This window comes from Cololabis saira, chromosome 19 (assembly GCF_033807715.1).
Source record: "Cololabis saira isolate AMF1-May2022 chromosome 19, fColSai1.1, whole genome shotgun sequence".
In the NCBI taxonomy this organism is placed as follows: Eukaryota; Metazoa; Chordata; class Actinopteri; order Beloniformes; family Belonidae; genus Cololabis; species Cololabis saira.
In genome coordinates this window covers 33,150,249-33,165,028 of record NC_084605.1, presented here as the reverse complement: position 1 = coordinate 33,165,028, position 14,780 = coordinate 33,150,249, and the positions used below count along the sequence as shown (strand labels likewise).

Genomic DNA, 14,780 nt, shown 5'->3' with positions numbered 1-14,780 from the left:
ATAGCCACCTATAGCCACCTACAACCACCTATAGCCAAATGCCGAAAATCGGGGCTGTTATGCACTGCAATGTGTACATTTCAGAGTGATGACCAATGACCTTGTTTAAATGTGGAGTTGTAGTCCTCAAGCATACCAAGGCAATGGGTAACCAAAGAACTTGGAAAAGGACTGCAGAAAGAAATACTAATCAAAATGAAATTCCAAAGACAAATGGCACACAAGCAAACTAGAAAGGTATAAAAACAATTTACCAAAACAAGTGACCTATGGAACTTACAGAAGAAGAGAGATGAAAGCAAAGCAATTCAGCTAGAAACATGAAAGAAAATATACAGAAACAAGATCTGATCTGTAGAACTGTTCAAGGGAAGTTTCATGTTTTTTTTCCCTATTCACTTAAATTTTTCGATTTTTGAATTAAGAGCATTATGCTTTGTTTGCATAAAAAAATGAATTCTCAGACAACTTGCAATGGTGTTTTTCTTGATTATTATGTAATATGGAATACATCACATATCATATACACACTGGTAACATTTAAGAGTGATATTGACTGAATATTTATGTCGGCCTTAAAAATGACACAAATAACGCTTAATTTCACCTTAAAAGTTGGTATTTTGCATATATATATACATAAAAAGGCACTGAGCCTCCACTATATCCTTGCTCTGACCCTAGACTATAGATCTAGACACTTAATTCATCATCTTTGAATGCCTACTTACAAAAAAACTTGGGGAAAATGGTCCAACGACTGAGCAAGACAGGCAGTTTGGCGGCCATTTTGATATGCAAATTAGAAGGTCAAAAACTCAAAATTTTGCTCGGGTACCGTTTTTTTTGGATTCAGCACCCTTGAAATATGTAAAGTAGGCCGGTTCCCGACTTGTACCCATAAATGCTCCTTACATTCACTTTTTGGTACATCCCGTCTAGTCTATTATGCAAGGTATAATATAAACAGACAAAAATATGACTTATCTAAGTCAGACACTGATTAAATCTCTAAAGCTGGTGTGACTTGGAAGTGAAGTTAAAAAAAAAAGAATGAAAAGAAAATAAGCTTGGATAACATTGAAACCATTGAAGTGACTGTGTGCGGCTTGATCTTCAATATTTGCATTTATGAAGCTACTAACTAAAGGATTTATGGAATCTATTTTTATAGTAAAAACTCCAGGACTCAGATGTGGCAATGTGCAGTAATGATTATGCACCTTAAACATTCAACTCTACGCCATTTCAGAAATAGGACAGATCAAACATTTACATCAACTGAAACTCAAGATCATGTGTAACTGTATTACACTGGCTCTTACAGATGTTCTCATGCTATTCTTAATCAAGAAAGCAATAATAAGAATATGCTCATCAATTCACGATGCTTGAATGACGTCTATTATAATAATATTTTTGGAGCCATCACCTTTTCCGTAGGTGGAAGAGGTGGAATTAACTATTCATTCTCTGTTACTGCCTCTATGAGAAGCACTCTACAAAGCTGGTGGGCCCACTTAGCACTGTAATAAACACTCTGAGAGCTAAGGGACAGTTTGTTAAGAGAGGGACGGGGAGAGGTTTGAGAGCTGGAGGAGAGCTGCTGAATAGATGATAAAGACTGCAGAGATTTGCAGCGAAGGGCAGTGGGGAAGACAGACGGACAGAAGATGGAAGACAGAAGGTAGAGTCTGCATTGAAATAATTTTAGAGCAAAGTCAGAAGATTGAGAGTGACAGAAAGAATCAAGTGAAAGCTCCAGAGACACTGCTCCCCTAATTCCCCATCCTCTCCTCTTAAGGATGTGAAGCGGGCAGGGTTGCCAGCAGAAGCTTGGCAAACAGCAGAGCAACATGGCTGACGCAGCTTGGAGGTTTGTCTCCTCCCAGTTCTATTTTGTTTGGATGACCATTTGGATGAATTATGACCCAGCCCCTAGCTAGACCCAGCAAACATCTGCTAGCTGATTGGCTCATAAATTCACCCAGCACTTCACTGCCCACCATCCATTGTGGTGTCTGTAGACAAATAGAAACAACTAAAAGGTTGTTCTGGCAGGCTTATTCCAGGTCTCTGTGGTGATGACCAACAAAAGACCACCATAATGTGATTCATGTGATATTGACCACGATTAAAGCTGTTGTTGATGAAGCTCAATTGAAAACTAACTATGATATATGAGATTTAAGTCAAGTCGGTGAGTGGGAAAATATATCAAAGTTCATCTTTACTTCATGTAAGAAACACGAACCAGTTATACTCCAGCACCCCCTTTGAAAACAGAGAAATGCATTAGCAATTACCGTATTTTCCGCACTATAAGGCGCACCTAAAAGCCTTTAATTTTCTCAAAAACCGGCAGTGCACCTTATATATGATCATTACGGTAATTTCTGTTACTGTAGTCAGGGGGATTGTGGGTAATGTAGTTGGTGTCGCCAAAGTAACGGCGCTCTAAACGTCAGAAATCGTCACAGACGTTAAAGACGACAGCAGCGACGCTGACTCGCATAATGGCGACTTTGACGAGACAGAGCAAAGCTGGTTTTTATTTTGTTAATAAAGTTTGACATACGGTACTTTTCTTCTTGTTTTTTTTTTTTGCATTTGCTGTAGGATTTTGTAGCATTTCCTGTAGCGCAGCTCCATCAGGTAGATACGTAACTCAACCCCAGCCACTATAGTACGGTATTTTACCAGATATTTAGTGTGCCTTATATATGGAAACAATTTAAAATACGTCATTCATTGAAGGTGCGCCTTATAATGCGGAAAATACGGTAACTAAGACTGTAAACTTGTGGATCACGAGCAAGCAGCAGCCAAACAACTTGAGCGCCCTGAACATCTTCAGGAATACTTTGTTAAAATAATTAATTTCAGTGTTTGGAAACATGCACTACTATAAATTGCATTACAGGATAAAAGTGCATCTGCTTTGTGGTTGCATCTTGAAGAAGGTAAATATTTGGTTTGTTGATCTATATCATGATAGATTCTTACAGAAATGTTCAGACCTAGTCTTCCCTTATTGGGTCTCATTTTTCTGAAAAGGTCTAAAATGCCAATACTAGTTTTGATCAATGTGGATTTTCATTGAAAGCTTGAAGGGCAACTGGCCAAGATGACATCATAAAAGATAGTGCCTTCTACCAAAACCAATCACTTATCTGACAATTATAAGAAACATTACATGAATCATCATCAAAAGGACACTTAACATTCGGAAAACAAGGCAACAAAGTGGGGGTGAAAAGTAAGACAAATATTAGCTGCTCATAGAGTTTAGACATTTGTATTCTTCCAGGTGTCACATGCAACTCTGGGTGAACCGTCTGTTGTTCTTCTCCAGTTCTTCTCAGTTCCATCATTACACTATATTTAATTGGAAAAGTTTATTGTAATCAGAGAGGGATTTAAACAAATTCAAAGGCCAAGTGGAACTGCAAGGGGATCTGTGGATGTTTATGGGTTTATGGGTTTAGATTTCTTTAGCAGATTATTTCTATTAAGTAGGCTGGATGACAAAACAGACTTTCTCCCCAGGCATGCATCAGTGATAGATAGTTTACACGCTGTTATGTCTTCAGATACAACTTAGCTTACATAAATTATGTGTTGAAATAATCAAAAATATTTAAAAAACAGAGAAACTCCTCTGTTTTGAGACGCCGGACACACTGATGAAATCAATACTGTCTAATTGTGAGGTCAAGCCAGGTATAAGAGTTAAATCGGATTACAGTTGTTATGCAAGACGCGCAGCCACTCACGCTTAGTCACCGTGTTCAATTGAGGAAATAATAGGATTTGAATGTAAAAACCTTACAAGACACACCACAGAACAGTAGAAGGAAAACAATAGTCTTAATAAAGAGCTCACACTCCATAGCTCCCCTGTCTCCCAGTGAAGGATGTAATAATACACGCCAGGAAGTGTCAGGTGTACAGGTGTGCTGCTACCTTTGATTCCGGCTGGCTGGTCGCCGTGCTCTGTCGGTGAAGGTCTCGGTTCTGAGGAACATTCTCCTTTTCGGTGATTTCCGTCATCTCGAGTCAGAAAATGCTCATTCAGCAGCAAAACTGGACTCCGTCGTGGAAAAAAAAATGTTGCAGGGAGCTATTCCTACAGAAGTTCAAACATCGCTGCCGCCCGGCGTTAAGAGAAGGGCCAATTTAGACCGTCAATTCATCTTTTACCGACAGCATCTTTCCCGGGAAGAAGTGATGGAAATTACTGGTGGAAATAAGACGAGTGAAAAGGAAATATCCGATAAGGACTTGTGCAGTGTTGCTGGATACGCCGCCAGCCTCCCGCAGCTCTCATCAACCTGTCAGTGCTCCTCTCCTCACGCACACACGCGGGCTCTTACAGCAACTTTGATTTCTCCGTGACGCCGCGCTCCGCGCTCTCTGATTGGTCCAGGCCGACGAAGACACGCCCCCAGGGACGGCACGGCTCGCTGGGATTGGCTGATGGATTATGACGTTGAAATATAGTGGTAAAGCGTCGAGGTGAGAGTACAAGAGCTTTAAATCTGCCAATAGAAATTTATATGATGCTCTACAACGCGTTTCTGTAGAAGAGGCGAACTAAACTTGATTTACAGCTCTCCTTATGTTCTCATCTAATTTGATTTGTTGAACCTATTGACTTACCTGCACTCTCCCTGGCCTTACTTGACTGTTTACAGCCTATGTTTTAATCTTATTTCTGTCTCCCCCTATATAAATTCAACTTTTTATGAAATCCTTTTACTCTTGTACCTTTCTTCCCCTTGACAAGAAATATCACTGACACTTCATGCTGCCAAGTTTGGATGTATAGTGTGTAATTTAACATATAATAAAATATAATAACAAAAACAAATCTTTACATGCTTCTTTCCTTGGTAATGAAGGGATGACCTTTCAACTCAAAAAACAGAGCTCCCACATTGAAACATGGAAGCGAGAGCATCATGCTGTGGGATAGATAGATAGATAGATAGATAGATAGATAGATAGATAGATAGATAGATAGATAGATAGATAGATAGATAGATAGATAGATAGATAGATAGATAGATAGATAGATAGATAGATAGATAGATAGATAGATAGATGGCTTCATGAAAAAGGTATTATGATGAAATGTAAGGTATTATCCAAAACATATTGAATGACAGCAAAATTAAAGGCTCTGGAATGATCATTTTTAGAGTCCAGATTCAAACCTTTTACGAGCCTTTGGAGGGAGATCAAGGCTAAAGTCTATCCAAGTGGAGCTGGAACAATTTGCTGTTGAAGAATGGTATAATGTCCCTCAAGAGACGCTTGCCAACCTAAGGAACTGCAATAAAAGACTATTGTAAGTTGTAAGCCAGGAAGGCTACACCATTTATTATTAATGGTCAGAGGGACAATAATCTTAGTCTTTCCATATTTTCTAATCTTTTGTTTCAAATGAACATGATCAATTATCCTAGTTTGCTGTAAGGGGGATTTGTCTTTGTTCTTTTAGTACCAAACAAACTGTAAACATTTTTGAATAAAATAATTTCAATGGAAAAATCAATGGCTTTTGTTTGATTTCATACAGAGGGCTAATCATTTTGACCTTATCAGTGTGTATAACACAGGTCTATGTTAAGTTTAGTCAAATATTGTACAAATAATAAACACAAATAGTTAATAGAAAGAGGGGAATTAATTACATATTAAACAACCCAAATGATTGAAATGATCTCCATATTTTATTAAATGCGTCAAGAAAAAAAGTGTTCCCACATTATTGTCCCAGAAAAACTATTCCAGTAATATCATACATCAGCAGACCACCACAGTAACACATAATAATATTGATTTTATTGATTAATGTTAATTTTGTAATAAGAATGTTGTTGTAATAATACAACAATTTGTTGCATAAATTATACTTTGTTATTTTCCATTTAGTAGATTTGAAAAACTATGTTGGCAATAAAGCTGAACCTTGTCTCCCATAATGGTAATATACACTCAATGAAAATCAAACTTAAAATTTAACAACCACTGACGCATAATATATCTGATCCGTGCTAATTATTCACTTTTTGGTTAATGTTAATAGCTATCAAGTCCTGCCCTTCCAGATGTGGTTTAATCCCAAAGCTCCTTCCAGCTGCATGTTAGCAAAAAAGGCAAAACATGTAATAGATAACTCCATCTGCTTCTTACAACTCACTTGTTTGTGATGGATCTAATACAAAAAAGACCTTAGCGCATAGTTCAAACATAAAAAGAGAATGTAGGTGACCAGACTGTCCACAGAGAGCAGCAGCAGCCGAGCATGGGTGGCTGATTCAGCACCAAGACAGCTCCCTTCCCTGCCTGTCTCTCACTAATTAATGAGGCCTCCATGTTCATCTGCCTGGTTTCATACTCACCCAGGTCTGCTTCTTCCAATAACAGAAATAACATCATATCTCTTATCAAGCAAACTTCAGTGTGTTTGTTGCAGGAACAGCCTGTGAACAGTAAGTAGTGTATTCCATCACTTTGAGCTAAAAATAGACATGGTTTTGAACAAAGCAGTGGCAGTAACTATTTCTGCATCTTGTGCAGGAAGACATGCAGAGATGTGCATTAATTTGTTTTTCAGTTCCTAAAAAGATACCAGTAGGTCAGTAAAACATGAGTAGATTATTCTTAAAGAAGCCTTTCTTTAAGAAAAGTATTTAATAAATAAAAAGCCTTTGTCTGACTGTAAATGTGGCACAGAGCTCTTAAAGTTAACAGAATGATGCAGTATGACCTTTACTGTAATGGTGCAGATACAGCACACTGTAGACAGCAAAGTGTTTTCTAATGCTCAATGGCGCTAATGAAAGAGTGTCGTTTTTAAGTGGATCTTAGCTTGATGTAAATGTGCTCAGTTAACTACAAATTGCAAAAGGCGTTTAGTTTTTAGCAGTGTTTCTACCGGAGCTGGACGCCAACATGATCCTGTGTGTTATCCTTTCAAGTTACAGATCTATAGTCTATGAACATTAACAAGAGAGAGAAAACAGTGTCAGGCTCTGCCAGGTCAGTACAATCTGGGGTCTTTTGTACAGTCTAGTTATTCATCGTGATCATTGAAATGAAGGTTGAATCATGATAATCTCTTGCTCAGATTAAATTACAGAGCTCTTGCTAGTATCCATTTTGCAGCATCATATTTTATTAAGCATTGGGGAAGGGGACTTATTTTTTCTTTGCCTTAATTGCGATAATTGCGATATGCTTGCCTCCATGCACTTCGCCTTAGAAACATTAAAACATTAAAGCACATGCTCAACCATAAAGTACTTTTGACACATCTGAATGTCTTTGAAAGGTAGAAATTAGTTTCACTTGTATGCAAGTATGGCCTTAACATAATATTAAGATTCTTATTATCAACATCTGTGAAGGTTTTTCATACACAGAAGAAAAGTTAACATTTAGGACAGCATTTATCTGCCCTAGATACATATAAATTAAAAAGTGGAACTCAAAATGGTTTATAGTTTAATTTATACTCGTCCCTCCTGTCTTTTCCCCTGCAGCTCCAGGTGGCGGACTACATTTACACAGCTGTCATCTAAAATATACATTGCACCATTTATTGAACCTCATCTTCTGCATAGCAATGTGCGTTTCTGTGAGATATTATACTATAATTATACTGTATGTTTAAAGTGAAAATGCAATAGGTGAGAAGGGGGAATTAATCCTGTTCCTAGAAGGCACACAACCAGATATGCTTCTTCGTAAACTCCCTACCCTTATAAATGAGCATAACCCTGCTCTCTTTTTGCTTCCTCTTCCATGAATCCTGTCTTTTTTCCTCCCATTTCCTGCCATCATTTATGGCTACTCTGCTGTGCATCAATTTCCAGTAAAGATAGACCTGTCCTAAAGCAGCCAGTGTGGTGAAACAGCTGATGTCAGTTGTTTCCCAGTGCAGTCTGGTCAGAGTTTTGTTTTTATGGTTAGACCCAACTAGGGTTTTGGATGCAGTCTGACAGGTTCTCTTGTGGTGCTGTTCGTGCAGTTTAGTACAAACCAAAAAACATCTCAAACACAGGAAAGTTTGATAAAAGTCACTGTTGAATATCTTCTAGTTTATTTCGGTCCATTTGGATACAACGAACATAATACAACGTAAAAATAGTCCAATATTTTAAATGGCACCGAAAAGGTACAGGCTGAAGCCAAGGCTTATTATGCCTACCCTTTTATGAACCTCGACTCAGGAGGTTTTATACAAAACAAAGCTAGTAATTTGGATTCAAACATTGAAAAAGAATGGATATATTGGAAAAGTAACAGAGGTATCTAGACAAGAAGCAAACACAAAAAAACAAAGACAAAAACAAAACAAAAAACATACTATAAATCACAAGGAGTGATAAATTAAGTGGTTTTTAGCTAGAGACTGTACAGCGCGGAGAGCAGAGGTTATGAGTAGGGTGTGTAAAAAGAATTTAACATACCAAGTGGCTTACAGGTCTATTAACTAACCCTTGAATGAGTTCATTACAAAATGAAGTAAATTATGAAACTTCAACTGAAATAATTCTTTCTGCTAAGATGTTTATATGAAAAAAATCCTCCCAGAATCATGGCAAGGACTTCTTAGAACAAAATTGGAAGTGTGCTTTGTTGCTCTCAGACTGCAAACCAATCAACATACTACAGTACTTTATTCATCTTCCATACATACTATAATTACAATATTATGCTGTGAAATGACCTTGCTGATTTCAATTTTATCTCTTTGCCATCTAATCCTCAACTTCAAAAGAATGTGCAGGAATATTCATTAAGTATGTACACATCTGAGTCAGGCTCAAGGATTTTACTTGCTTGGGGGCCAGTGAACTTTATTAAACACTGAATTCCTCTGGGAAACCTTACGTTGTAATGAATGCATTAGTCAAACAGTGACCTTGCAAAGTCAAACTTGTTGATGGTCTCAGGACACTCTAAAAATAGCAAAAATGCTGACACCAATATAATAAAATGAACGATCTAATGACAGGAAATTCCCCAAATTTCTATATACTCAAATTGAAATAAACCCAACAAGTACAGTAGCTCAAGAGTCTAATGGCAAACAAGGATAAATATTTGGATATGTTTTTGTTTTTTTTCTTTTCCAGTGTATGTTAGGGACATTTTCAAGTTCATGAATGTAAGTTGAACATTATCCTCATTTAACCCTCAATATGCATACACTATTTGCATTTTTCTTCAGTTACCAAGCCTTTCTAAAGATAAGAATGTGACAGAATTGAAGTAAATATATTACTTCTTAATACAATATGCTACAAAATCTTGGAAGGAAAATTAATGAGAGCAAAATGCTGATATTTTAATCTTCTGGACAAGTAACTCCAATACTAGTAAGAAAGTGGGTGTGTTGCAGTGCTAGTGCAATCTAAAAGATAAAAAATATGACAACACATTTATCCGGTTGTGACTCTAATACATACGTTTTTGGATCCTGATGATTTGCCTCAAATGTTGTTGCTAGAATCTGCAAAGGTAGGAGCTGAAGTTAGCTGGGAAACTAACACAGTTATACAAGCTCATGTTTCATTTGCATTAGCATTAATGCATCTGGACCTACTCGAGTAAAACAGATGTCTTCCCAGGACATGTCCAGGATTTGCCAATTGCAGCAGTTTATCTAGTATGAAGTGGTGGCTGCTGGTGATGTGTCATGGTCTTTTTAGTATTGAAAGAACTTCACTGTTGAACATTTTACAAACAACATCAAATATTAATAGATATGCTGTAGTTTCTGTATCATGATTTTTAATTATTAATAATTCATAGTAACTATATTCTAGCTATAACAACCCTAGTCCCATCTGCGCCCGTGTCCTGTAAAACAATGTCCTCATTTATACGGTTTTGTTTTTTTTTTACCGTGTCTGCACACATATTAATGGTTGATACCATGCTGGTAAAAACCTAAGACATATATATGTGCATTGTTACTATATTTAATATATATACATATATATACGCATACACATCCTCATTTATACTGTTGAAGTCAGCCTTGTATCTGCACAACATGTCATATGATACACTTCTCTTTTGATTGTTGATCAAAATTGGCCAGGTTACTGAGGACAAAACGGTCACCGCAAATTAACTTATTGTGTGAAGCACACACTGCAAATCTTTAGTCTATTAACTAACCCTTGGAGGAATCTGAGCCATCACTATTTGAGCTATGCAACTAGAAAGCTGACAGATTTCTTGGAGTTCCTGTTTTTTTTTTGAAGTAGGAGGAAGTCAATCGATAGAAAATTTGTAGAAATTAAGTCAAAAGACAATTTCTAAAGGATTGGGGTCAGAGGGGATGGGACGCTGGTCACTGTTACTCTAGTTTCCAAGAGCAAAATGCTTTTGAAGAGAAGAAATAATGTGAATAGCCGGGGGGCTGTGAAAATGACAAGCATATTTCTGTTGTCTCATGAGGGAAACAGAAAAAGCCTTAAACCACTCAGTCTTCCTTGAAGTTAGTTTATGAGCCTACCAAGATGAAAGGGGTGTTACTTTAAAGACTCTTTTTCTATTTAAAGGAGAAAGCTTAATTTAAACTCTTTGAAATGATGAACATCCACAGATCCCCACTGATTTTGCGTCAAACATTAACATAGCTGTTCCTGATCGTAGATAAACATCTCCAGTGATGTAACAAGCAAACGTTTGCTCATGTGTGAAACCGCCTTGTTTTTTATTTAACACCTTTTTCACCACAGGGAATACATGGCCCACTTATTTTCATGGGAATTGGTTGTATATGTGTGAAGGGTCGATGGACTATCTGCTTGTTTTTCTCTTCCTTTTTCACCAACATCATTCTAAGCATTCATGACCAAAGACAGAAAAAGTGAAAAATGTTGGTGTTTAATGACACTGTGAAAACTGAGTTCCTATTAAAAGCTGTGAGCAGCTTTTCAACAGTTAAGCTGTGACTAATGGGATATTTATAATTGCAAGGTATCATGATCAAAACTACATAAATGAAAGGAGCAAATTGGCTCGTGTTTTGAGGTACTCACTGCACATAAAGAGATCAGGCAACATCATTTATGAATTCATCCAAGTTTTCAAAACTTAAATGAAAATCCTGATGGAATTTGTTAAATCAGTATTTATTTAATAACTGGAACAGTGAAAATTAATGCTGAAAACCTGTTATTTTCACAGAGACTGAAAAATGTCAGACTTTGGTCTTAAAATACATCATACAATATGTATAGACCTGTACTGACATAAAACCACATGAAGTGTAACGTGTTTGTGCAGTAAAAACTCACAAAAGGAACATTCATCATTCACATACTGGACATTGACACAAATCAAAAATTGAGATTAATTTGTGTTGACAATGGGAAGACCAACTAAACTGATCGAAATAGAGACAGTTTACAATAAAACAAAGACCAGACTCTACCCATATTGTGACCAAATCAAATTATTAAGTTATTAGCAAGAAGAACTGAAAGTTTCTGATGATAACTTGGTCAAAGTACAATGACTGACATACTTTAAACTTTTTATCCAGCTCCACATGGTAAAATGAATATTGCCATGAAAAGAAAGAATAAATTGACAGAGGTATGTAATATATATATATATATATATATATATATATATATATATATATATATATATATATATATATATATATATATATATATATATATATATATATATATATATATATATATATATATATACATATATATGTATATATATATATGTATATATATATTACATAAAAGCTTTAAATGAGAAAAACCAAACCAAGCCAAAAATCAAACAAACAAAACCTTCACAAGAAAAAGTCCATTATACCGTTATAGTATCATATCTACTCTCGGGTAAACATGACACTGTTGGCAACATTTAAGAAATGGCATTGGTTGGATGTCAGGGGCCTCCAGGGTGGGAGAGATTATGTTTATTTGCATAAGGTTACACGTCCTAACATTTCAGATCTTACATCGGCAGTCTGCAGTTGGCTTAGCACTTGGACACATAAAATATTGATGTTGTAAAAGTGCAACAGCCCACAAAAACAACATTGGCAGAAGTATGAATTCAAAAGAAAAAAAGAAAAAAGAAATTGAAGTGTTTTACACAAAAATGAAATGCCATTAATATAAGATCAACTTAGATATCTAGCTGTATTTCATGTCTATGACAGTACTGCGATGGAGCAGGGTGAATTTCTTTATACCACATGAGGTAAATGTATATATTATAGTTAACTTTGATCAACATAAGTAGGGTTTGTTCCCTGTCAGCTTCCCAGGTCTGTTTGTTCCACCCAGTTCCATCTTGGCACTCCATGAGTAATAAGATACTTTAAAACCACTCTTTAGAAAACCTATGTCACAATTACATTGTTCAGTGATAATTGCATTCTATGATTTTACAAAAGTATGAAAAATGTAAATCCATAAAGGAGTAACATAAGGAAGTGAAGAAGTAGGCCCAATACTCAGTAAAATCTCTACAATTTAACATTACAGGCAAGCAGTACATTATTTAAGAGTGTGTAGGGTTTACAAAGTGATATTCTTCCAAAGATATTTAGAAAATGATGGATTATCAGGAGCAGTGGCTGTGACACAGAGGAAATTGACACTTGGTAAAACAAAGGGCTAGTAGAGTGGATGAACAGTTGCCGACAGTGACATTGGGGATTTTGTTCAACATCCACGAGGTGTTGGCACTGACTCTTGCTGACTCAAACTCCAAACTTGGAGGGATTATTGGGTCAACAGAGTTTGCATTTAACAGACTCTGCTATTAATTTGTGTCACATACAACTCAAAGAAATACATTTCATGTGCAAATACAACTGCTGACAGGAAGAACAATTGGTGGACACAGGCAAAAAGAGCCACTCTAGCAAGGCTCTCAGTATCTACTTTTGCAGATGGTTCTATTTGATGCTTTTGATTCATTGTGCAGTAAAGGAGATTGTTTCGACAGCTGATAGAATACTGTATTTTGTGACTAGATCTGATATGGTACTGTAACTTTGTCCCAGCTCTGGCTTTCACCTATAGAGGCAGAAAATGGCATTTTCTGCTTAAATTACTAAAACTTAAAATTATAGGTTTTCTGCTGGAAGTGCCTTTTTGTGTGAGGAAAAAAGAAAAGGAAAAAAACACTTATCTTTCAGTATGTAGCAGATTGAGGAAACTATTCACAGAAGAGCATACAAATAATCAAAGTTTGAATGAAATGGCAAGAGCTGATGTTCAAGTTCAAAATTGGATGTTGATTATATTTATCTTTAGTTAGACACATGCAAAGCATGATAATCATATAATTATTAAGAACTTGTTGTGTGTTGGAGAACTCTCCATGGTGCTGAAAACTAACTAAAAGACAATATTTTGAATGTTACCACAACTTTAGATGCATTAGCTGCAACTAGATAACTAAGATGCACCATAGCTTCTATTTATATACTTATTAATACACATTTGTCATATATATAATATATTTTTGGGATAATTCATGCAGTAATTGTGGTTCCTTGGATGCTTGCAGCTGCCACACCACATCCGTAAACTAAGGCATACATTCACCTCCTTCTGTTTTGCTGATGTTTCACAAGCGTACAGTTTTTATAGCCAGTCATTTTAGTTTTCCTCAGCAAAACTAAAGCATCAGAGAGAAAATAAAACTCAGCACTGCATTAAAAAAAAACCCCTGCAAAGCCACATTACCGTTAACTGTATACTGTAAAGATCATGATTGCAAGCTGCTGATAACTTTACAAAATCAGAAACAAATAATTTAAACAGACAAGGAAGAAAACGGACAAAATATTAACTGGATCAGTTATATCATTTCAATCTATTACTGAATTTTTCCCTCTTTTTTCAGTATTAGCCTTATATGATAAAATGGTCCATTGCAGCCATACTGTAAGCTGCTGCTGAACATCACAGAGTATACGCTTTTTTCTGTAGCTCTCATGGTATAATATTTAAGAATGCTTGCACTCTAAGACTGAAAATAAATCTTTACTCTCTTCTCCTTCATCGCCCCTTTTACTTCCTGTTCCTTTCATATCATTCTCTTCTTGCTTTGGAAATCACATTCTGCAGCTATAAACCTTTCCTCTCTACAGGAAAAGCTGGGAGCTCATTTCCATGCTATGCCACACATGAGCTGCCATGAACTGCAGCCCTTCCTTATGTGCTGGAGGGTGATAGTCATTTGCAGAACTTGCAGTCTGAATTTCACAGCCTGCAGCTGTGCGCCTCAATACAAATCTAACCAAATGAAAAGGTGATAACATTGTGACAGAGAACATCTTGCAGAACAAAGGAGCATGGCTCCAGCTTAAATAATTTGTCTTTACGTATCTTGAGACCCATGAAGAAAAAGTGAAGAACTTGTAGCTGCCAATGGGGGTTTCAGGGAGAAAAGCAGAAACACAGCCGGAGTAGGCAAATGTGAGAACTAGACCTGGCAATCTCAAGACGTGGCACACAATAATAGTGGAGTTTCCACTAGAAGTGAATCTGAATGATTCATTAAATCACAGATTGTGTGTTTTTTTTATTATTTCAACCTGTCACATCGTTTGGTGGAAGGGTCATCCACAGAAAAATGGGCTGTGCTGTAGAAAAGAACAGGTCAGGGGTATCAGAAGGTTGACAGGAAACATAGAGTCAAGGTGGTGCAGAGGAGAGAAACACAGGAGCTCAGAGTATCAGGTGATCTTTTATTCATCG

The 14,780-nt window shown here is 36.6% G+C and overlaps 1 protein-coding gene across 1 annotated transcript in view; it reads right to left on the bottom strand.

Annotated features, from left to right (window-relative positions):
• LOC133419168 (SH3 and cysteine-rich domain-containing protein 2-like) overlaps positions 1 to 4,345 on the bottom strand; it is a 29,607-nt gene extending 25,262 nt beyond the window's left edge. Inside the window, exon 1 of the mRNA XM_061708186.1 lies at positions 3,967 to 4,345. Coding sequence (XP_061564170.1) covers positions 3,967 to 4,053 — 87 coding nt within the window. The 5' untranslated portion in view covers positions 4,054 to 4,345. The remainder of the gene's footprint in view (positions 1 to 3,966) is intronic.
• Between the last annotated feature and the right edge of the window lie 10,435 nt (positions 4,346 to 14,780).